Source organism: Balaenoptera ricei, chromosome 8 (genome assembly GCF_028023285.1).
Source record: "Balaenoptera ricei isolate mBalRic1 chromosome 8, mBalRic1.hap2, whole genome shotgun sequence".
NCBI classification, from domain to species: domain Eukaryota; kingdom Metazoa; phylum Chordata; class Mammalia; order Artiodactyla; family Balaenopteridae; genus Balaenoptera; species Balaenoptera ricei.
In genome coordinates this window covers 13746323-13771363 of record NC_082646.1, presented here as the reverse complement: position 1 = coordinate 13771363, position 25041 = coordinate 13746323, and the positions used below count along the sequence as shown (strand labels likewise).

General features: G+C 40.5%; 1 protein-coding gene across 7 annotated transcripts in view; it reads right to left on the bottom strand.

Moving 5' to 3' along the window:
- The window catches only part of DDX6 (DEAD-box helicase 6), a 34870-nt gene extending 20021 nt beyond the window's left edge, over positions 1 to 14849 (bottom strand). The window contains exons 1-4 of one of the 7 annotated variants that reach the window (XM_059930265.1): positions 14744 to 14849; positions 10999 to 11473; positions 8270 to 8333; positions 7200 to 7304 (exon numbers count right to left, since the gene is read on the bottom strand). In XM_059930265.1, coding sequence (XP_059786248.1) covers positions 7200 to 7304; positions 8270 to 8333; positions 10999 to 11198 — 369 coding nt within the window. In that variant the 5' untranslated portion in view covers positions 11199 to 11473; positions 14744 to 14849. Of the gene's footprint in view, positions 1 to 7199; positions 7305 to 8269; positions 8334 to 10998; positions 11474 to 13993; positions 14112 to 14246; positions 14315 to 14743 lie in introns of those variants that run through there. The other 6 variants (XM_059930258.1, XM_059930259.1, XM_059930260.1 and 3 more) reach the window with 6 other exon arrangements.
- Between the last annotated feature and the right edge of the window lie 10192 nt (positions 14850 to 25041).

The following is a 25041-nucleotide window of genomic DNA, read 5'->3' as shown; positions in this document are numbered from 1 at the left end:
ATGGCCAACAAACACATGAAAGGATGCTCAACATCACTATTAGACAAATGCAAATCAAAACTACAATGAGGTATCACCTCACACCGGTCAGAATGGCCATCATCAAAAAATCTACAAACAATAAACGCTGGAGAGGGTGTGGAGAAAAGGGAACCCTCATACACTGTTGGTGGGAATGTAAATTTATACAGCCACTATGGAGAACAGTATGGCGTTTCCTTAGAAAACTAAAAATAGAACTACAATATGATCCAACAATCCCACTACTGGGCATATACCCAGAGAAAACCATAATTCAAAAAAAACACATGCACCCCAATGTTCACAGCAGCACTATTTACAATAGCCAGGACATGGAAGCAATCTAAATGTCCATCAACAGAGGAATGGATAAAGAAGATGTGGTACATATATACAATGGAATATTACTCAGCCATAAGAAGGAACGAAATTGGGTCATTTGTAGAGGCACGGATGAACTGAGAGTCATACAGGGTGAAGTCAGAAAGAGAAAAGCAAATGTCGTATAATAACGTGTATATATGGAATCTAGAAAAATGGTATACATGATCTTACTTGCAAAGCAGAAAGAGATCTGGACGTAGAGAACAAATGTATGGATACCAAGGGGGAAAGGGGCGGGGAAGGAGGGACTGGGATTGACACATATACATTATTCAAACTATGTACAAAATAGACAACTGATGGGAACATACTGTATAGCACAGGGAACTCTACCTAATGCACTGTGGTAACCTAAATGGGAGGGAAGTCCAAAAGGGAGGGGATACCTGTATGTGTATGGCTGATTCATTTTGTTGTGCAGTGGAGGCTAACAAAACATTGTAAAGCAACCATACTCCAATAAAAATTAATAATAATAAAAAAAGATAAGACTTCTGAATGAAGTAAGACAGGATAGAATTAGATTGGGGGTATCCTAATTCCTATTTGGGGTTTATCTTTTGACTTAAAAGCCATTCACTGACTTCTATTCCTCTACTCTGACAGGACTTATGCTCTACAGAAACTGTTTAAGGATAGGACTTTAACAAAGTAAGCTAGTCTGTAAGTTAAGATGCACTGTATTTCATCTCATATGGTGATCATTATGATTAGCAGTCAGGAAATCCAGTATATCCACACCGTCTCTTACCACTGTTTGCTAGGAAGATTAAGGAATATGAAGCAAGAGAATTCAAGTCCAACTCAGACAGCTTTGAAACCCAAGAGGAAGTCATGGGGAGCTGCCAGGGAGAAGAGAAAGGAGGAAGGAAGCTAAATAATTTTTAAAAACTTACTGTGGTGGACACTATGCTTAGATACTTAACGTTAATTATATCCTTTCAAGTTAGGTACTTTTTGTTTTACAACTGACAAATGGATCCTCAGACTGTTTTACCAAAGGTCACAAAGCAAGAAATGCCAGAACCAGGATTTGAACTTCGGTTTGCAAACAGAGAAATCAGTACCTCATATACCACTAAGTACAATGTACAGCCATTTTGGAAAACAGTCTGGCAGTTCCTCAGAAGGTTAAAGAGTTACCATATGAACCAGCAATTCTACTCCTAGGTATATACCCAAGAGAAATGAAAATATCTCCACACAAAAATTCATACACCAATGTTCAAAGGAGCATTATTCGTAACAGCTAACAGTGGAAACAACCCTACCAACTGAAGAATGGATAAACCAATGTGGTGTAGCTATACAGTGGAATATTATTCAACAATAAAAAGGAATGCAGTACTGATACATGCTACAATATGGATGAGCCCTAAAAACATGCTAAGTCAAAAAAGCCAGTCACAAAAGAGCATATATTGTATGATTCCATTTACGTGAAATTGTCCAGAATAAGCCAATCCATACAGACAGAAAGTAGATTAGTGGTTGCTTAGAGCTAGTAGAAGATGAGGGTGATTATTAAAGAAGTTTCTTTTTGGGGTGATGAAAATGTTCTAAAACTGACTGTTTTAGTTGTGTGACTGCACAACTGTGAATATACTAAAAAACAATGAATTGTATACTTAAAATGTGTGAATTGTGTGCTGTGTGATTTATACCCTAAAGCCACCAAAAACAAAACAAAGCAACCAAAAACAAAACCAAAACCCACCAAAAACCAAAACAAACAAACACAAAAAAACAGAAACAACCCCACGACCTTAAGGTCCGATCCTGCCACTTTAGCTCTCCAAAGTCCATGTTCCACTGTTAAGGTCTAGGGACTGAGTAAGTATGTATTTATTGTGTTTTTATAACCCTGCTATCCATTTCCCTTTCTTAGTAGCACCCTAACTTTCCTTTTGAGGAATTACATCCTCCCCACCCCAATGGATAGTCTAGCCAACTTCCTCAGCTAAATGGAGGACACTGACTGAAGTCAGGCTGGCTGAATGCTCCCTTCTAAGAATTGAAATTGCTATAGTGCATCCTATAACAATTTACAGCTTCCTGAGCCCTTTAGGGCTGCCTTGGTTCTTGGCCAATGCCAAGTGTGTTTCTCCAGACTTCTCCCTAATCTTGTGAATTCCTGATATTCAATAAATTTCCTTTTGCTTAAGTTAACCCAAGTTGGTTTCTGTTGCCTACAACCAAAGAATGGGATACCTTCCAATTTCCTAGTACTGAGAGGCATTTTACAAAAGTACAGTACCTGAAAAGGCTCCAAATTGCCCAGCTAGCTGCTTTTAGAGTAGCTGCTTCTTTTTACTTCCTAGGACCAGTTGAATTTAAGAACCTTAATTTCAGGGGGAAAAAAATATGGGTACTGTGGAGGAGGTAAGCAATAGTTAAGACATCTACTGCTACCCAGAAAAAAAGGAGATGGAAGATAGTAATTTCAAAAAGAACATCTCCAGCTTAAGGAACACACCCCAATTTTACCATAGTAACCAATGAAGACATGCATTTAAAGACTTTTTTGAGAATTTAGGAAAATATTTCTTTTGGCAATAAATCCATGTCAGCAGGAGGAATGAATTACAAAAGAATTAAGAATGCTCTAATTCTTAACTATAAATTTAATAAACGACCAATTAGACTTGGTTAACAAAATAATTTCTCAAAATAATTTGAGATTCCCGACTTGATATGAAATTTGGTTGCCAAAAGAAGAACTTCCATGTTTCCCTCAATAATGAACTACTTGCCATTCCATCACCTTCTTACCTTAAAAGTCTTCAAAAGTTGTGCCTAAGGTCTGGAAGCAGCAAGAGCTGTCACCAATCATCCCCAAGTTAATATAAGGTTTCTCAATGTTAAGCAGAATAACAGACTCTTAGGTCCTCCAAAGAAGTCTCTATTCCTGTAAAGCTAGGCCTTAGAATGGCATGGTTATGCTACTGGGCACAGCATTCAGACCTAGAACTAGAATCACAGATGGCTGTACCAAAGAAAGATGTGTGGAAGCAATCTGTAGTATATCCGGCTCCAGCCTGTCAGTGTAAAATTATATCATCTCAAAAGATTTTAAGTGCCTCATTTTCCAATAATCTTATAGCCAAAATGCAACTAAGTCAGATCTCTTAAAAAAGATTCAAATGCATATGACACCCATCTGATCAAAAGGATTTTATATCTGGAGAGAAAAAAAAAACCTGAATAAAACTGTAAAACTAAGTACTATAAAGACAATAGACATGTTTTAGGAAAAGAAAAAAAATAACAAAAAAAAAAGTGAGGAGAGAAGGTAGACAAGAAGAGAATAGAAGAATGTCAGTCACGAGGTTGGATTTTACTAGAGGCCTTCTAGATTTCTTTTGGTTCTAAAGTCCTAGTATTTATGGTTTGTTACACTGAATGATTCTAAGAAGCATGTTATCTTGTGTTTTCCATGGATTCTCAGGCAAAACAATAGTGCAGGAAAAAGCAATGTGAATGATAGTCTCAGGTATATAGAATAATATTTTATATTCATACTCTGCTATTTCAAAATACACCTTGGAGGATTGCGGATTCGGTTCTAGATCAGTGCAATCAAGTGAGTCACACAAATATTTTTGTTTCCCAGTGCATATAAAAGTTATGTTTACACTATACTATAGTCTATTAAGTGTGCAGTAGCACTGTGTAAAAAAACAATATACACACCTTAATTTAAAAATAATAACCATCATGTGACAACACAGGGTTGCCACAAACCTTCGATTTGTTTTAAAAAAAAAACCAATAAAAACCCAAACGCAGTATCTGCAAAATACAGTAAAGCAAAGCACAGTAAAACGAGGTATGCCTGTACACTACCTCTGGTCCTCACGATAAAAACCCTGTGAGGGAGATCATTTCTACTTTACAGAAAAAGCTAGATGGTAGACTGGCTAAGTGGCTGGAGAGTTAATTATCTATATGCTATACCAAACTGAGAATGCAAATAACAAAGTGAATTTTAAAATTTAATACAAAGGTGTGAAACAGGAGTCAGCAAGCGTCCGTTAAGAATTAACTCTGCTAAATGAACCAATCTCCTTTTTTGATAAAACTACATAAAATAAAACCCCATAACATTTATTGGGCATTTGTCACCTACTAGCCACTGTAGTTAGGATACTAACATGAATTACCTCATTTAATCTTTACAACAACTCCACGGTATATACGATTTTATCAATTTTATAGGTCAGAAAGCGGAAGCTTCGAGACATTTAAATAATCTCCTTAGGAGTGGAGTTGGGATTCAACCTGCGCAGCCTCACCGCAAAGACAGTGCTCTCAAACACTTCTCTAGACGAAGTTCGCTTACAGATATCCATTAACCATAATTCCAACAAAGCAATACAACTGAGGGCCTATTTCCTGCCATGCACCTTGCTAAGTACTAGAGATACAAAGTTGAATGATACAGTAGAAAAGTGCCCATAAAATGTTTCACTCCTATAGATAAAATAGACTAACATGAACTATATTATAGAAAAGTAGATTCCTAAATATTTTTGATATCTGCACTCAAACTGCCTGATGAGGTATAACTTTATCTTGATACTTTCTCTAACCACAACAAACTCCTTTCAGTTTGTCCACAAAGGCACACACTCATCCCCAGGCAATCACCATTCCAGTGTTCCCCACTTGGAACATGGATCACTTCTTCCATGTTGTTCCATCTTCCCTAGTGGCTACATACATGTGCAATTTCAACTACATATATGTGCCCATTACATTACACTGAAATTACCTGTACAATAAGCTGTCCTTATTGAGTGCAGGAACCCTATTTATCTTGTTCATCATAACACCCTCAGGGTCTTAACACTTTCTAGGTCACTTGATACATGTTTGTTCAATGAAAAAGTACTCAATGATGTCACAGAGTTTGTCCCGAGTACAGCTTGGATTCAACAGCTTCAATTTATGTGAAGAGAACAAACACATTTATCAAATCTGTGTATGTATAATGCATGTTTAGGTCTACAGGCATGTATGTGTATACATACATATATTTCCTTGCTCTTTCCACTCAAAGAGTGCACCTAGTGCTTAGATCTTGGTCCCTAATACTACTCCCCACTAATTGGAATTAGAGTTCCTTGGAGAAATAGCTGATTCTGAGGCTGGGGAAGGGTAGCTCTACAGATAAGCTTGACATCATGGTATACCAAAAAGGAAGTGCTCAAGAAAAACGAAGTGGGAAGGGAAGGGTGAATAGGTGGAGCACAGAGGTCAGTGAAACTACTCTGTATGATACTATAATGGTGGATACATGTCATTATACATTTGTTCAAACTCACAGAATGTACAATACCAAGAATGAACCCTAATGCAAACTATGGACTTCGGGTGATAATGTGTCAACACAGGTTCATCAGTTGTAACAAATATTGCTCTTGTGGGGAATGCTGATAATGGGGGAGGCTATGCATGAGTGTGGGCAGGGATTTATGAAAAATCTCTTTTGCTCAATTGCTATGAACTTAAAACTGCTTTATAAAATAGTCTATCAGAGGAAAAAAATGAAAGAGGAACATTACAAACACAAAGGAACTGGCTTGAAGGAGCTCACACTGGCCAAATATGGGACAATTCGAGCACAAAAATACCATTAAAGGGACTTCTCTGGTGGCACAGTGGTTAAGAGTCTGCCTGCCAATGCTGCAGAGCAACTAAGCCCATGCTCCACAACTACTGAGCCTGAGCTCTAGAGCCCATGTGCCACAACTACTGAAGCCCGTGCGCCTAGAGCCCGTGCTCTGCAATGAGAAGCCCGTACACTGCAATGAAGAGTAGCCTCCCCTCACCACAACTAGAGAAAGCCCACACACAGCAACGAAGACCCAACGCAGCCAAAAATAATAAATAAATAAATAAATAAATAAATAAATCTATATACATAAAAAAAATACCATTAAAAAAAAAAAGTAATTCATGAGTCCACATTGATAATATATAGATACATAAGGAGGAGCTAGGGGGAAATTTTTATGAAGAGTAGTATATCTGCATTGCCTTACAATGCTCCCCAAAGACTGTTTATTAGTTTCAAGGTGGTGGGGGGGAGCAATAATTATACAGTAGAAAAATCAAGACACCACTTCAAAAGTGTAATCAAAATTAAAATCACCCTTGAGGAATAGATGAACACTATCCCTTCAAATGTGACTTCTGCAGTATTCTGGCTAAGAATGCATAACTTGAATCTAATCACATGGAAACATGAGACAAACCCAAAATGAGGAATGTTCTACTGGAGGAAAAAAAAAAAAAGGAAGGGGGCCATATTTTTAACATGTCAATGTCATAAGAGACAAAAAAAGAATAGGGAAATGCTCACTACTAAAAGAGATGTAACCATTATATGCAATACCTGATCCTAGGATGGGCCCTATACAGAAGAGAAAAAACATGCTTTAAGACAAAATCTGGGGGCCAATTAAAAATAAGACTACAAATGACAGATGAGATAGAAATATTGCATTAAAGTTAAACTGACTGAACATAACTGTACTATGATTATTCAAGAGACTATCCCTATTCTTAGGAAATACACACTGAAATATTTAGAAATAAAGGGCCATGATTTTGTAACTTACCATTTAAAGGTTCAGAAAGTGTGTATGCCTGTGTGTACATATATATATATATGTGTGTGTATACAAACTGGAGAGAATTGTTGTTTCACTGTACCATTCCCGCAGATCAAAAAGTGTGTAACGCTTAACTCATAACATTATACATATGATAAAAAAGGGGAAACATACCTGAATAGGAGATGGCTTTTCCCAGCCCATTTCAAAAATTCCCATCAGCAACTCCCGTTTCAAACAGTAATCTTCAAACTCATTTCCTTTTGTGGAGGTCACATCCTGGTCAAACAAAAACAGACAAACATCAGAAGAATGAAGTACAACTGGGTTCCTTTGGTAATTAGCATGCTTAATAAAGTGTTTGAGAGACTAATTCTTTACCCCATTTAAAATATAAATGTATGCAGATTAGTTCTCTGTCTTGATCTATAGTTCAACTGAAAAATAACCACTCTCTTTAACACACACAAGCCATTTAAAAACTATGTTTTGGGGAAAGACCAGCCACCCTGTGGTCATTTTTCTCTAAGGACTGATGGAATACTGTTATTTCTATATAAGTATCAAACCACAAGATGTGAAGTCAAACCCTAGCTCCACCATGCACTGCCTACAAATATCCTAGTCTAAACCAGGGTTTCTCAAGCCCAGCACTATTGACATTTGGGCCAGAAAATTCTTTGCTGTAAGGGGCTGTTCTGTAGCATCCCTTCAGCTGTGATAACCAAAAATGTCTCCAGCTATTGCTAAATGCTTCCTAGGGGACAAAAATTGCCCTTGGTTGAGAACACTGGGCTAAGAGAACTAACCTCTCAACTTCAGTTTTCTCATCCACAAAATGTGGACAATACCTACCCTGAAACTTACTGTGCTGCTGGAAACAAGAGAATTTTGAGAAAATGCCTTGAAAACCATAAAAGCGTTCCACAAATGAGATAAGATATATATACGTATAAACACAATATTCAATATATAAATTATATATTAAATACTCTATATATAGTGATAATTATTGTATTGTATACTGTATATTAAATATTACATTATATACTACAATAATGTGTATACATACACATTATTACTAATTCCTCCAAACAGTGGAAATTTTGGGCAACTTATCATACATGAGTTATACAATTTCAACCACTTCAACTTACTTAAGAGTAAACACAGTGCCTGTTATCATTAAATAACTACTTCACTTTCCACATCATTTTTCCACTTGAATGTTACAACCAACTTACCGAAGTTTTGATTCTTAGATCCTTTGGAGGGAGTTTTAAAGTCTTTTTCCAGTCATCACCAGGTCTAGAGAGAATACAGTAAAATTGAAGTATCAGAATTCACAGCATTAGTATTCTAAAATACAAAGATAATTCATCTCGATTATAATTCTAAAAACCACACTAAGTTTAACATATTGCCGTTTACTTAAGAATACAGGTAACAAAAGAGATAAACAATTTTAGAAAAACTGTTCTTTCTTACAAAGCACAACAATCTAGGGAGAATTTTAAAAAATCAAGAATAGAAGGGAGTAAGGTATCCATCCTCTTAAGAGAAGCAGTGTTGTATACAGTCCAACCATTTTCAAAACTGGTAACCCATATGTTTTGTTTGACCTATATAGTGTGTGTTTTAATTTAAATTAGTGGCCAACATTAAAAAATTAGGAGATTTTGTGTAAAAGTCCAGATTCTGGATTTTCTTGAAAAAACCTGGAAGCTTTAGCAACACTGGTTTCAAATTTCTGCATGGCAATAGTTTGACAGAGCTTAGTAAATGGAGTTTAAAATCAAGTGGTTGATGCCTTTTAATAGGGCAAGTACCCTCTAATCTGGCAGTCCCCTATAGGCATCTGAGTTTGTAACTCTTGGTGACTAGTTAAAGCCAAGGAATCTATAAAGTTTCAGACTTGAGTTCAAGCCCTGACTCTTCTACATATTAGTTCTGTGACCTTGGAAACAGTTACTTTTCTAAACCTCCATTCTCTCACATAAAAAATGGGATAAAAATTACATAAAATAATTTCTATAAAGCACTCAGCACAGTGCCTGGCAAAAGAAGAACTCGACATTAGCTGCTAGTAAACATCTCTCTTTATCTTTTTTACTGGGGATGCCTGAAACCATGAAAGAAAACAACAAAGAAAACGTAATAAAAAATTTTCTTTTTGGTCAGGTAAAAACTTCAAATAATACAATACCCAAAGCATCTAACAGAAAAAAGACTGTCAATAAAGCAGACAATGCTTTCAACTGTGTCTTTAAAATAAGTAGGCTTTCACTGATTTAATTGCAGTAACTCATATAATTAGAGCACCCCAAACATCTCAAGAGTCTTGATTTAGAAAGATAAGCATATATTTTACTTAAAGCTAGGTCCCACATAATCCCAGATACTGTAACACAGGGAACTATTTGCTACCAATCCAAGGGTACTAAAGCCTTTCACCCCAGTCCATACCATAGCAAAGTTTGGTATAAACAAAAATGTCAGTTGAACATCCTAGTAAGCCAGCTTGCCACATTGCCAAATTCACTAAATAGTGGATAAAAATGCGGGAAGATACAATGCAAAATCTGCCTACAAAAAAAATGTATAATCTTAGGAGGTTAAAAAAAATTTTTAATGAGAAAATAAGTGATAGAGATAGGTATTAGAAGAGCTCTGAGCCATGGGATCTAGAAGTCTTCATAGAAGAGATGACATTTAAACTGAGATTTAAAGATTCACAGAATTGAAAAGAAACCATTAATCCTAGGAAAAGCAAAAAAAAAAAAAAAAAAAAAGGCAAAATCCACTGCTGTCTCAAATCTGAGTTCAAGTAGAAAATACTCTCAAAATGAAATAATGTAGCTTTATGTTTCTATGATTAAGGATTAAAAGTAGCCTAAATATTGCTAGCCTATTCATATTTTGTCAAGACAAACTGCAATTTAGAAAATATTCTTGATTTCTATACTAATTAAAATATTCATCTCAAAAATAATACGCATTAATGCCAATTCTCCTAGTGACCAAACCAATTCTGTTGGAAGTTAGGACTATTTTTCTTTAGTAAGTACTTTTTAGGCATGGAAAAGATCTAGGTTGTAATAAAACACAAGCTTTGGTTCCTTGAAAGAGTTTTATCATCTTACGAAGATTTCTAGAGGTTAAATCAACTTACATGGCTAGATTTTTAACAAAGACAAATCTCAAATGGGTCAAGATTCTTGAATGTTTTCTATTAACTGATTCTTTGGAGTCATAGTTACCAAATACTTTAAAGTGTACACCTAAAGATGATAGCCTACACACTTCCAAATTTAAAAGAAAAAATATTCTGTAGTAAGATGAGGCTCTTACGTTTTTAAAAGTTGTCAAACGGGTTTGGGACTATTCAGAGATGTGTTTACAAGAGTTCAAAATCCTGAGTTCCCTATGACATAAACTGCTTGTTATTTTGTGTGTGTGTGTAAAAGGAGGAGAAAGTGTATTTGAAAAGTAAATAAATAGGGCAGAAAAGCAAAGTGTCATAAACTAAAAAAAAGTTATGGATAAATTTTCTATGAGTATGTTTGAAGTTCAGAAGGCTGGGCAAGTCTTTAAATTTAAAACGTGAAACTGGCTATAACTGCCATTCAAACTAGGATAAGGTCAAGTTCCAACACTAGGGAAAAAGCCATACTGGCAAAAACAAGATGAATCTGAGCTCATTATGAAAGCCAGAAATGTTTCGAAAAATAGTCTACACAAAATTAATATATATTAATCTGTGCCTGTTAAGTTACTTAATAAACCTGAATTAGTTATGACAGAAATACATTCTTCTACTGCAAATACCTGCTGGCCATAAAACAAAGGCATCTGTCCTCTATTTGCTATCAAAATGGTTAAACTAAGGTATACACAAAGTAGTCAACAACAAACTAACAAAATAAATCTCCTTGGTCCCCCAAGTGTGTTTATTATTTATTCTAACACTTACTTAATAGTGGTGGTCATACTCTGTGCTTGCTGCTGAGTGCCATTATTGATTGTGTTGGTGTTTTTCAGCTGGTTCATCTGTTGCTGTGTCTGTGTGCCCCCTCCTCCAGGGCCACCACTGGGCTTCACAGGGCCCCTCAGCTGACCATTTTGACTGGATAGACCCATTATAACAGGGTTCTCTGTTCTGGCCGTGCTCATGCTGTATTAATTGCAAAGATGTCTCTTTCAAACTTCAAAACTTTTGAAAGTCAGTAGAGAAACTGTAATAACAGTTTATTAGGCTCTCCAAAACGAAGAGATAAATATAAGTCTTGCTCAATATATGAGTCCTTTATTGCAATGCAGGCAAGCACCTGTAAGTCTCTGAACGGTAAGCAGCAGTAACTTGCTCTCATGCACAGAATCAACTCTTTATTTTTTAATAAAGCCCTCTAACAAGGTTGAGTTATATATCTGAATTCGCTCACTTCAGTCTGAAACAAAGAAAAAAGTTAAATTAGCAAACAGAGTAAAATTAGAAAAAAAAATTTTGTTTCCCTTTTAAAGAACTCCTTTAGAAGCACTCTCTTCTTTTAAATTAAAGAATTAAGAATATAGCTGCACTGAGACCAAATCACTAGCCAAGCTAGGAAAGACACAAAAAGATGAACTGCCTCAAAAACCAAACCTGCACCGAGACCGATCTCAAACATTTTAAACTGTCAGTTCAAAGCAACCCAGAGAATACCAAGTAGAAAGATACTGTGATTAAGTTAGCATTAGTTGTCAAATGACAATCTCTTCCCTTATTTCCTCCCTGATGAATTCTCTGAAGTCCCTGCCACCTCTTAAAGTCAATGAGTCATTACACTCAATTGCATTACAACTCAATGAAGTATCACACAACTTAATGTAAATCTACAAATGAACAAGGCAAGACAATTCATTAATTTTTTTTCTATTTCTGACAACTGAGAATCCTTGAAGAGTTGAGCTTTTGACTTCACCTTATGCTTTCAGAAGAACACATTTATGCCCTTATGAATTTCAATGACATAAGTTAAACTTTATAAAGAAAAATATTTTTTTTCCCTTAAGTTTTTGCCCTTTAAAAGAGTAACGGAAGCAGTCAAGGGATATAACTATGTCTACATGTCAAAATCTTTTGCTTGAAAAACAGCCAAGAAAACCTTTAGCTACCTTAATTAAAACTGAATACTAAAAAAACTTCTACGTTTTTAAATATAACACTTTTCAAAAAGTATATCCCAACTTGAAGTAGCATTTTTTTAAATTACAAAAACACAAAAAGGAAATTACCTGTGTTAAAAAAAAAATCTGTGAAAGGCTAAAGATACTAGTAACTTTAATCAAACTTTCCAGGAAACCCAGAGTACTAATTAAATTAATTTAAAAAATTTTTAAATTATTCCCCAAATAAAATTATTTTTAAAGGAAGTAAATGAAAACATAATTTAAAAGCCAGAGGGAAAAAGGCCAGAAAATAAAGGGCTACTGTTTGCTTTGTTCTTTGACTCCTTTACATTTCTTACCAAATATACACTAGCTTATTAATTAGCGTTTCTGCCATACACCAAGGTTTCTCAAACAATAAAATTAAAAAAAAAAACTCTTTGATGTCTTTTTTTTAATTGAAAATAAAGTTGCTCACAAGCAAATCCTGATTATCACGTACACAAAGCTGTATATTTCCAAGTCTCCCAGAAGCTGAGTGACCTCTTAAGCAGAGGGTGGTTAAGAGCCACCCAATTTCAGTGCAAGGTAGTAATTGGTTTCCTGTATTGACAGGTTTATATTATGATCAGCGATATCACCTACTTCATACCAGAAGACTTACTTATTTGCAAGCACTAAGAGGATGAAAGTGGCAACTTCTAAAAATTAAATGATATCATTACTGTCCATCATGCACGTAAGACCTCAAACCTCCCTGCATCCAAAATGTGACTATGTGATAACTGCTCCCCTCTTAATTAAGCTAAAACCAGCACTGCAGCTCTACGTCTCAGGAAAAGAAATATTCCTCCTACCCCTTCCCAATTTAGATTTGCAAGTTATATTTCTACATTTTCAAAAATACGAACGAAACAGAGACGAGTTGGGAGGAACCCCTAGCGGAGTTAATTACAGCACTTCCCAGATTGTAGTTAGCAATTGACAGTTTCACACCCAAAACAGTATCGTCATCTCCAAAAAGACCTTTTGTGTGCGAATGCAGCGCAGTTTCTCTAAGCTCGGTCTGCAAGTTGGAGTGACCGTTCTATTTTGAAGGGGCGAGGGGACTGTGGAAGAGAAAGGGGAGTGAGCGATAAGGGAAAGAAACAAGCCAATGATTTGAGCCCCATAACTGTAGGCAAATAATGTTTCCCTCCCCTTCAACACCCCCCCCCAAACCCACACACTTCGAGTCAGCTCCCTGGGCCCATAAACACAAAAGGGTTGGGGCCCTGCAATCGTATCTGCGCAACAAGAGCAGGGAACCAGCTCCGCGGGTAGGAAACAATAGGGGCTCCCCCAAAAGGCCCCGAAGAGAAACCCTTAAGTCAGACGGCCCCTCCTTTCCTCCATGACTCTGGGGCTCCATAATCACCCCCTTGTTATCGACCTGCAAGGCCTTACTCCGTCAAGCAGCCGGTCCTCTTCGAAACCCAGCCCTCCGCTACTGCATATCCCTGCCGCCCCCTATAGGGCCGCCTCGTACCCTGTAACCTCCACGATCTCCCTAAGTCCTTGCCACCCCCTACGATCCCACCTTCCCTCGTCTCCCACAAAGCTCCTCCGAGGAATTCTCCCGCTCCTCCTCCGGACCCCGTCGGGCACAACAGTGCTCTATCCCACTCCTCCCGGGCGCCCCCGCCCCACAACTGCCGCCCGCCTTCCTCCCCCGGGCCCGACCAGGCCTCAGTCCTCCGCCTCAGAGCGCCCTCCACGCCGGCCGGGGCGGGGGGGACTCCCCGCAGCCCCCGCTGCACCGCCGACCTCCACCCCCTCACCTCACCCCACTCCTCGCGGCTCGGGCCCGAGTCCTACCACTGAGGCCACTCCCGCTCTGTACCCTCGGTCCTTTATTGTTGACTCGAAGCTCCCAAAATGGCGGCGGCTCCTTCCTCCTCGGAAACCTCCGCCCGCCCCCACCCGGCCCCTCGCTTCGGCCGCCCCCCGCCCCGCCCCCCGCCCCGCTCCACGCCGGGGGCCAGTGGGCCAGCCTGCCGGCGCTCGCCCGCTCCATGGGCCACCCAGCCCTACCTCCGCCGCTGCCCGCTCTCAAAGCGCCGCCGAAGCCGCCGCCCGGGCCGAGCTAACTCGGCTCCCCCGCCCCCTCCCTCGCCCGCAGCGCCCCCGCCCCTTAGCTCTCCGCATGGCGGCCGCCGCGGCTCCTCCTCCGCGCAAGATGGCGAGGGCCCAGCTGCAGCCGCTGAGCCCGCCGCGGCGCCTCGGCCTCTCCTGATTCGTGGCAGGAGAGATCCGGGCCGAGGAACCTCCCTGAGGCGAAAATGGAGGGTAGTGCTTTCCCACCGACTGGGGGCCCGCGGGGGCCCAAGTTAATGGAAGTTGAAGGGAAAATACGGGTCCCTTTCTGAAGAGAAAGGAGGGCTGCTTTTTCCACAGCTGAGGAGAAATGATCGGGGAATGGTGGCTGGGAAGAGTCCTCCCAGAATGGATGTCGGGGGCTTGGGACCCGAGAAGGATCTGCTTATTCCTGACCAAGGACCTGGTAGCGACTCGGGGACAGGAGAGCTGACCTGACATCTCCCGCGGGCCGGGGAGGCTGCTGCGGGACCAAGGGGGTCGCGTCCGTTCGAGCCCCTCCGGGGCGCGCCTCCGTGCAGGAACGCGCGGAACCAGTGGTCCGGAGGCGCCGGCACGCGTCCGGGTGTGGGAACCGGAAGGGGGGCCGGCCGGGACCGGTGCGGTGGGGAGCACCGGGGAGGGCGCGGGGCGGGGGACAGGGGGCGCTGTGCGCGGGCGGGCGGGGGCGGGGGTGGAGGACGCTGTAGGAGGACTGGGCGGGGGTGGGGTGCTGGGTAGCGGGGGTGCGACCCGGGCCGGAACCCGGAAAGCGAGCTTCGGGAAGGAGAGTGGGAGACTGGGGCAACGATCCTCCTCTTTCGGCCCCAAAGGGCAGTCCTCAAAGAGAGGGAACCAAGGAGGCCGAGCCTCCCCCGAAGGAAGGAAACGCTGCTAAGGAGTCAGTTATAATGGTAACAGGAGTTCTGTACGGAAATGGGGAATCAGAGGACCGAGGGTGATTCTTTCTCCAGCCTGACCCTCATCAGAAAGACACTGATGTATTTGTTCCCATAAATACTTTCCATATCCTAATGTCTCCGTTTATCCTTAACAGAAATAATAGGAATGCAATCTTGTTCCAGGTAAAACAAAAATCGGAAGCTAGAAAGTTATCTAGGTCAAGGGAAAATAAAAACCTGGGTCTCACCCAGTTGACAGACAATATACAGGGCAATGACGGGACCATATGTTGACAACAGAACTACGACCCACAACCTCTGCTGCAACCAACACGGGAAGCCAAACCACAGCCTCTGCAGTGATCAGCTTAGAACGGGCAGGAGTCGGTCATTGACTGCCAGCTTCCCAAATTTTTGCCCCTGTTACCAACTCGGGACCAATCAGAGAAAGCCAAATATGTTTTCCACCCCCCCCCCCCCAACCAATCACGTTAGATGCCCGGCTTCTAGTTAGCCCGCCTCCAGCTTCCGCGCGTTAACCTCCAATCAGAGCATACCCTGAAGCCTACTCCACCCACCCCCTTTTTTTTTTTTTTTTTTACTGCCGGCCTGTAAGTCCCAAGCTGAGTGAAGGTGGCTGGCTGCCTTGCAAGCTTTGAATAAATAGCCTGTTCTCACTTGGTGGTCTTTGTTTATTTACACACAGCCAATGGAAAGGTGGTAGAGAAGTGTGAAAAGGCTGTTCTTGAGATTTAAAAAAAGGTTCCTTTAACAGTTTTTATATTAAATTTGTAGCATGGGGTCTCCCACCCAGCTTTTTAAAAACCCACTCATCTAAGGGAATAACCGGCATCTTGTGCCCATCCTGGTGAGAGAATGGCTAAGTGGTTCTTTAATAAAATGTTGAGGTATGAGGCCCCACTGCCTTTCCATGTAGCAGGAATGTGGAGGGGAGGAGGGCAAGGAGTGGGAGGGAAGGGAACCTAAGGATTTAAAATAGGCCACAGCTTGCCTCGGTCTCTTTCCCTAGACCACTAAAAAAATGAGACCAGCTAAAGGAGAAAGGTTTGTGTTCACAAATAAACCTTCAAAGGGGGCCTGGTTGAGGTCATGACAAAAACCAAAAGTGAGGAGGCCACCAAAAGTAGAATATGGTATAGCTGCCTATTCTCACCTAGGAATCCTGCCAGGGCTAACACCTTTAAAGATTCTGCATAATGTTTTTATAAGATAGTCAGATATCCTTCCAACTGAGTTATTTATGTCAGCCCTTATCAGTTTTCTGGTGAGAAGTATGGATGGTATAGAATTAAACTATGAAAACTTGGATCTTTTCTTGGTTCAATTTTAGTGATTGATGGATCCAATATTCAACTATCTCAATACCTTTTTTTCTCCCTAGTTCAAACAGATTAACAAGAACAATAGAAAATATGACACTTTAGAAATACAAATGAATTATTTGATAATACACACAGTATCCTTATATTTATAAAATGTAAATTTAAAAATATTACATAAATCAGCCCTTTGACCTTATTGAATATAATAGTTTGGGTGATTCGTGGTAAATACGGTTTCTGGAGGGCGTGCTATCCCCAGTGAGGTCACCTAATAACTGTAGTAAAGTGTTTCCCAAAACATACTGGTCATTTTCATTTTGTTTTTACTCACTCTCACTTCCCCCACCCTACTTTTTTTGAACCATGAAGCTGTTAGCTAAAGTGTTAGGCCTGGATTGTTGGCTGGCTGCTAGAGATTCTGTCTGTAGGAAAGATATCTTAAAAAAGAAAAAGATTCACAAATAGAGTTGAGGTTTTCAGTATCTGTTTAAAACACAACAGGATTCGTGTGTGTGTGTAAGAATGAGATGTGACTAAAAAATACTACTTGGAATTCGATCACAATAAGGGTCCTCCCAGCGAATATTGTTTGCCAGCCTCACATCCTATCCTCAGTTATTTACCTAAAAATAACTAGAAGAAAAAAAAAAATCACAGGTTAATTTACATTTGATTTCAACTTCAGTTTATAATATTTAGAATCTAGAATTCTGAGTAATTTGAACCTGGAATATATACATCTGTGATGCTATCTTAAAAACCCAAATATTTTCAACAGGCTAAAATGGATTTCACACTTTTGACGGTCTACACGTTTTTTTAAAGGAAACATAATAGCTTTTTTTTTTATAGTAATCTTTTATTTATTTATATATTTTATTTTTGGCTATTTTGGGTCTTCGTGTCTGTGCGAGGGCTTTCTCCAGCTGCGGCAAGCGGTGGCCACTCTTCATCGCGGTGCGCGGGCCTCTTCACTATCGCGGCCTCTCTTGTTGCGGAGCACAGGCTCCAGACGCGCAGGCTCAGTAGTTGTGGCTCACGGGCCTGGTTGCTTCGCGGCATGTGGGATCTTCCCAGACCAGGGCTTGAACCCGTGTCCCCTGCATTGGCAGGCAGATTCTCAACCACTGCGCCACCAGGGAAGCCCCAGCTTTTTTTTTTTAAACTCAAACTACAAGCAAATGTGTTCATTACCTAGAAGAAAAAAAGTTTGCCACACCACATCCTCAAGAAAATGATTATGTCACACCTGGCTAAGCTTTCTAGTACAGCATTTCCCCTCCTTCACAATTTGCAGTATAATGTTCTGATTTTCCAAAAGAAAGTTACACAGATAAAGTTCTTTTCCAAATATGCCTGAGCAACATCTGGTAATTACTAACTAAGACTAACGGCTAATGAGCCCAAGGAGCCAAGTACCATTTTCTTTGGACTTCAGAGCAGGTAAAATTTGCCTCTTCAGTTTACATACCTGAAGAAAATGAAGCAGCCTCAGCCTACTGAGGGCTTAGTAAGACATCCTCAGAGAGGTGCAAGTACTACACTGAAGTTAATACCTACTAAGCAGATGTCTTTAATCTCTGAGAGACCACACCGGGCACATTTTGTTGGAATAAATGTTCCACTTCCAGAGTAAACTCAAGTTGAAAAGTAGGGAAGCAATATTACAAATAAGGAGGGAAGTGAGTGGGTTAAACACATTTTCCCCAAACTGCCAGGTTTGGTTTGCAGAATTTATCTTCCCTTTGACAGATAACATCTCCCCCTTCCCAGGGTACCACAACCAGCTAGCTAAGCTCACTAGGTGTCTTTTGGCCTCATCAGGTCCCAGCATTATTTGTGCTCTGGTCATCACTCAGAGAATTCTAGTTATTCATTTTGCCTCTTCAGTTTTCCTTACTGTGCACCAGCAATTTTGATTTTCATTAATTTGAAAACAACATGGGCTGGGAAGACACTGAAATCTGGAAACTAGTTCTTTAGGTATAAATTTAATTTGGTCTACTCAAATCAAGAAAGAACTGACACCGTCCGCATCGAAGATGGCTTGGTGCTCTTGGGTACTTTCTGAGTTAGGTCAGGGGCAGTTGCTAATGAGTGATGTTTATGGAGGTCCCTGGCAATCCTGTGGAATTCTCGTGGTGTTGGTATGTGTACGGTGCCTCCTTTGTACCCATCACCTTGTAACAACATTATATTTCTGAATAACCTTCTCTGCAGGGGTAGCAACAAACATGACAAAGTGCCCAGCCCGCTTTCCAGCCACTAGTCAATCTGCAGAGCCTTCTATTAATCCTTGAACATAGAACTGTGATCTTAGGTACGAGCCCTGGAAAGATAGCTTAGAGCTGAGGAGTGGGCAGTCTGCAGTCCTGAGTGCCATGGGTGGGTTAAGTCACATCTGTGGCTACCAGGACAAGACAGGGAACAAAGGAAGAAAAAAGTATTTCAGTGCAGAGCTCTCCTCAGTGACCTTCCTAGCTCTTCATCTGCTTGATAAATTTTAAGGTTACTCTTTATCACGTCAACCACCTCCTAAATAACCCCTTAGTGTCGCCCAGTTCTTTTTTACCACATGGAGTCTACATTCCATTGACAGATTGGGCCTGTCAGTGTGCCTATCCAATCTGATTTCCCACTCTCCCTCCAATGCTCAGGACCCATTCCCTCACCTTCCATTGTTTCCCTCAGAAACCCTCTCATCTCCTTACCTCGAGGCCAATCTCAAGCCCATTCAAACCCAGCAGATTCCTACAGGCTCTTATCTTCCCTCCTTCCCACTCCCTTGTTCCTGCCCAACCAGAGCTCAGGTTCTAGAGTCAGTCAGATCTGGGTTCAAATACCAGTTCTGCCACTTATTAACTCCATAAACTTGGGAACCTTTCTTAACTTCTGAGCTTCGGTTTCCCCGTTTATAAAATGAGGATAATAAATGAGGACCTAGAGCTCGGTGAGAGTAAATGAGAATTTGTATAAATCACTTTATTTTTGCAGCTGGTAGATAGCACTCAAAAAAATTATGTGGTGTTGCTATTATTATTTTATCGACTTTCATCTGAACCTCTGCTTTTTCTGTCAGATTAGACAATCTGTGATTGGCCAATTCTTTTCCCCCAACCTCTATCACCTCTTACTTCTTCAGCCTAGTGCTTTACCAACCTCAGTAAACAAGAACCATGCTCTAATTTCACAGCTTCTGCTCCAGAAAAGTTGGTGCTGGAGAGAGTCCTGTAACCAGGCTGATTGGCTCAACAACAAATCCCTGCTCCCATACCTCAGCTGAGCCCTTTCTGAGGCCCTCGAACCTCTTTCTGATGGTTCTCAATTAGGGCTGTTCATTGACAGCAACACAGGCACTTTTGAAAACACCAGTGCCTGGGCCCCATCCCAGAGGAATTAAATCAGAATCTCTGGGGCTGGGGGTGCAGCATCATTTTTTGTTTTAAGGCTCCCAGGAAGAGCCTAATATTCAACCAAGGGTGAGAACAGCTGTTGGACAAATTGTTTCCCACGGAAGCGTTCCAAATATTTTCTTCTATCCATAAGCCCACCTTCAAATCAAAGATGTTCCATAGAAGCTTCACTGACTTTCCACCTCCCTCGACAGACTTCTGTTGATCTTGTCTTGGAGGATGAAGTATCACACCTCCTATCTAAGACTATATTCACCTTTACATCTATCCCTTTTTAAATAAAACATGCTATCGGTAACCCCCTTTCCCTTACATTTTTTATATCTCCCTCTCTACTGGTCCTTCCCCTTAACCTGAAACTGGATTCCCGCCCAGGTTTTTCTCGATTCTAAACAACAAACAGAAACAATCTTCCCTCACTCCCATTACCTGCTGAGTGAGGGAGGGGAGGAGCTAGCATTTACTGAGGGCCTCCTAGGGATTGGCACTATGCTAGGTGACACCCTAGCATAAATCCTACACGTTCTTGCTCTGGGGTATCACTTCCATCTCTATTTCTCCAATGTCACTGCCACTGTCCCAATCCAGGAGTTTTTTCTCTTGCTTGGACTATTTCAATAGCTGCCTGGATTTCCTGCTTCAACCTCTTCCCCTCTCTAACCCACCCTATACACTAGTGCCAGAGTAATTTTTCCACTCATATCACTATTCTGTTCAAGACTCTTTAATGATTCTCTATTACCTACAGAATAAAACTGAAACCCCCTCATCTCTCTTCACACTAAGTAGGAGGCCCCTAAACCTCCTCACCCCAAACCCCAGGAGTGGGAGGTTGGGCCTACTGACCTTCAGATCACTGCTGAGATAAGACCATTCTTGTGATTTTTTTTTCTTTTTGTCTTTCAATTTCTTGATTCTTCTCATCATTCAAGTTTCAGCTTAAATGTTACTGCCTCCGAAATGTCTTCCCACTAAACATGCTTCTTTTTTTTTTTTCTTTTTTGGCCGTGCCGTGTGGCTTGTGGAATCTTAGTTCCCCAAGCAGGGACTGAACCTGGCCCTCGGCAGTGAAAGCGTGGAGTCCTAACCACTGGACTGCCAGAGAATTCCCCTGGCCATGCCTTTTAAAGTAGTCCCCTTCCCCCCTCTCTTTACCCCCTTAAGCTACCTGAAATTATGTTGTTTACATGCTTATTGCCTGTGCCCTCCCAAGCAGCAAGCCCAAATTATCCATTTCTACCACTGGGTTTCACTGATTCAGCCCCCTGGCTCCTTTGTGCTTGGCCACCACTTCAAGCTCTCTCCTTGCCGAGGTGATAACAACCTGGATTGTTCAGAGCAGTCTGGGTTTAATGCCTGGGTTGTTCCACAGTAATTATTAATAGTACTCCTATTTATTCTCAAAAGCATCCCAATTTGGACAATAAATTATACAGTCACTGTTGTTTAAAGCCCTGTATCATAGCCATTTGTACACATGTCTTATTTCTAAGATCAGTGAGGACAGGAACAAAGTCATGTTCCTATTTCTTTCATCAGTAACACCTAGTATTTTGTATAAATATAGTAAAAGCTCAGGAAGTGTTTGTTGAATAAAACTGGATGCTACATTAAAATGAGATCACGTATGTGAAGAGTCTAGCACAATATCTAACACATTGTAAGTGTGTTAGGCTAAAAAAAAGTCCAATAAATGTTACTTTCCTTTGCCCCCAGTTGACTCCAAATGTCATGTCTCCCAAGCTCTTTGATTATAGACTGTGCCACACCATTTAGTACCCAGGTACATAGCTAGCTAGTTTGCTTTTGTTGAGTTTTTTGTGATCTTATTTCTTCTAGATTGGAAGCTCTTTCAAGGCAAGTATCATGTCTAATAATTCTCCATTCCACATAACAAAACTAGTTCATATCTATAAATTGGTTGATAACTGAGATGCTCAATACTTACTGGCTGGTAATTTGTAGGAAAGAGTGAAGTGATGACAATGGTAGGAAATATCAGGTTAGGTGCCCACAGTCGGTGGCACCAGGGTCAAAGATCACCTTCCCTATTTGTAGATGCATGCCTCTGTGTTCTTCCAGCCAGCAAAAGGAGGAGCTTCAGATATCTCCATCCTAACAATTTCAGTAATGTTTTCAGGGTACAGGTTCAAAAGATCAAGTAATGGTTATGCAAAAGCATAGTGTCTTTTGGAAGTAGGGGAAGAGTGAAAACTATGCATAGTGTTGAGATCTAACTTTGGAATAAAAAGACCTTGAATTCCTAAGCTATTTAACCGCCCTAAACCTGTTTTCTTATCTGTAAAATCAGGATGATAACTCTGCCTCTGGGGTGATTATGAGAAGAGTAAATGAGAAATACATGTAAACTGCTTAGCATAGGGCCTAACTCATTGCAAGCCTCAATAAACAATAGCTATTTTTATAGTGAGTGATCTAGGCAGCTAAAGGTTTCCATGCTAAAGGTGGGGTAGCTAAAAATATAATTGCTATCAAATTTTTAGTTAAATCTTGTTTCTAGTGTCAATGACAAGCTGTAATTCTTTACCTGTTCATTCATTCAACCATTTATTCTTTTGTTCATTTATTCACCATTCATTCATTTATTCTATACCAGATACACAATAAATGCTTATTAAATGCTGTTGAATAAGGGTAAGGGGAAGAAAGAAATAGGTGGGGAGATTAAAAGGTACAAACTGCCAGTTGCAAAATAAATGAGTCATGGGTGTGAAATGTACAGTGTGGGGAATATAGTCGATAACGATGTTCTTTGTATGGTGACATATTGTAACTAGACTTACTGTGATCATTTTGAAATGTATAGAAATACCAAATAACTATGTTGTGTAACAGGAACTAACATAGTGTTGTAGATCAATTATACTTTAAAAACAACAAACCAACCAAACCCATAGAAAAAGAGATCAGATTTGTGGTTACCAGAGGGGCAGGTTGAGGGAGGAGGAATTGGATGAAGACAGTCAAAAGGTACAAACTCCCACTCATAAGATAAATAAGTACTAGGGATGTTGTGTACAACATGATCAATATAATGAACACAGCTCTATAGTATATATGAAAGCTGTTAAGAGAGTAAATCCTAAGAGTTCTCATCACAAGGAAAACATTTTTTTCTATTTCTTTAGTTTTGTATCTATATGAGATGATGGATGGTCACTAAACTTATTGTGGTCATCATTTCATGATGTATGTAAGTCAAATCATTATTCTATATACCTTAAACTTATACAGTGCTGTATGTCAGTTACGAATAAAACTGGAAGGAAAAATAAAGCGTACAATTAAAAATGTTGAATGAATAATAGAGTAGTAAGTAATGTGTGGAGATGCAGACATTTTTGGAGATATGCTCTCAATGATATCTCTGGATGAGTATAAAATGCCCTGTGACTAAGGTGAGGACATCATGCTGGTTGCTGGAGGTGCAAATCCAGGTACTTCACCTACAGAGAACACAACCAAGAATATATAACATAAGTCTTCTAACCTATTACTGACTCACAGCAGATGACTGCCTCCTGCTTCTTGGAAAAAATCAAGGTCACAGAGCTCAGTCTTTTTCAGTTTCCCTTCTCCACCTCTAGACTCATCTTCTAGAGAACCTGGCCTTACCTCCTTCCCTACATCCCTTCCCTCCAGTACCCCAGGCAGAGTGAAGCACTCCCACCTCAGTGCCACCATTGTGCAAATTTCTATGACTGTGCAGATCCCTTGTTATCAGAGTTAATTTGGTTGTAGGTTTGCCTTTCACAATGACTGGATCTATCTATGCCTTATTCTTTGTATGTCCAACACCTAACATAAGGCCTAGCATTTGGTAGGTGCTCAGTAAGTGTTTATTGAAAGGGCTCTTGGACTTCCCTGGTGGCGCAGTGGTTAAGAATCTGCCTGCCAATGCAGGGGACACGGGTTCGAGCCCTGGTCTGGAAAGATCCCACATGCTGCGGAGCAGCTAAGCCCGTGCGCCACAACTACTGAGACTGTGCTCTAGAGCCTGTGAGCCACAACTACTGAGCCCATGTGCCACAACTACTGAAGCCTGTGCTCCACAACAAGAGAAGCCACTGCAATGAGAAGCCCGTGCACCACAACGAAGAGTAGCCCCTGCTCGCCGCAACTAGAGAAAGCCAGCGTGCAGCAACAAAGACCCAACGCAGCCAAAAATAAATAAATAAATAAATAGTCACACAATATGGCTCATAATGGACAGGGCAAATGTAAAACATTTCGATGATCACAGAAAATTTTACTGAAAAAGAAAATCTTTCCAAAAGAATTACATAGTATCTCAATTTCTACTTCCTCAGCCTAGATCTTTCCCTCATCTCTTATATCTAATCCATCACCAACCTCTAAAATATTTCCTGAATCTGTCCACTCCTTTACCCCATTGCCTCCAATCTCAACCAGACAGAATTGTCTTTCACTGGCCTGTTTACTGCTGTTGTGTCCTAACTTGGGCTCCTTACTTACTCCTTGTCTTACCCCAATCTATATTCCACACAGCCTTAGTGATATTTTTTCATGTAAATGAGAGCATCAGTACCCTGCATTGTTAATAGCTTCCCAATATGCTGAGAATATGCTCCCAGTTCCCTGCCCTGGTCTGCAAGGACCTACATGATCCGAGTCCTACCTACCCCTCCTATTTCAGCTCCTGCCACTCTCCTAGTTGCTCCTTCTACTTGAGCCACAGTGGCCCTTGGAAGTTCTTAGATCAGCTAAACTCTTTCCCACCTCAAGACCTACTGTTTCCTCTAACTGAAGCACTCCTCTCCTCTCCTTACACAGCTGGCTTCTTGTTATTCTTCAAGTAAATCTCATTCCTCAAAGGCCCTCCCGCACACACGTACACCGTGTCCCCTATCACAGGATCTTGTTTATTTTCTTCATACTTCTTATCATAGCTCTAATTATTTTATTTCTTCATGATGACTTGTTTATTGTTTGTCTTCCCTGTTAGAATATAGGAGAGCAGGGACGATGTATATTGTCTTCCCCCTTGTATCCCAAGTGCCTAGTACAATCCCTAGAGCAAAGAATATACCAAACAAACATTTACAAGTGAATA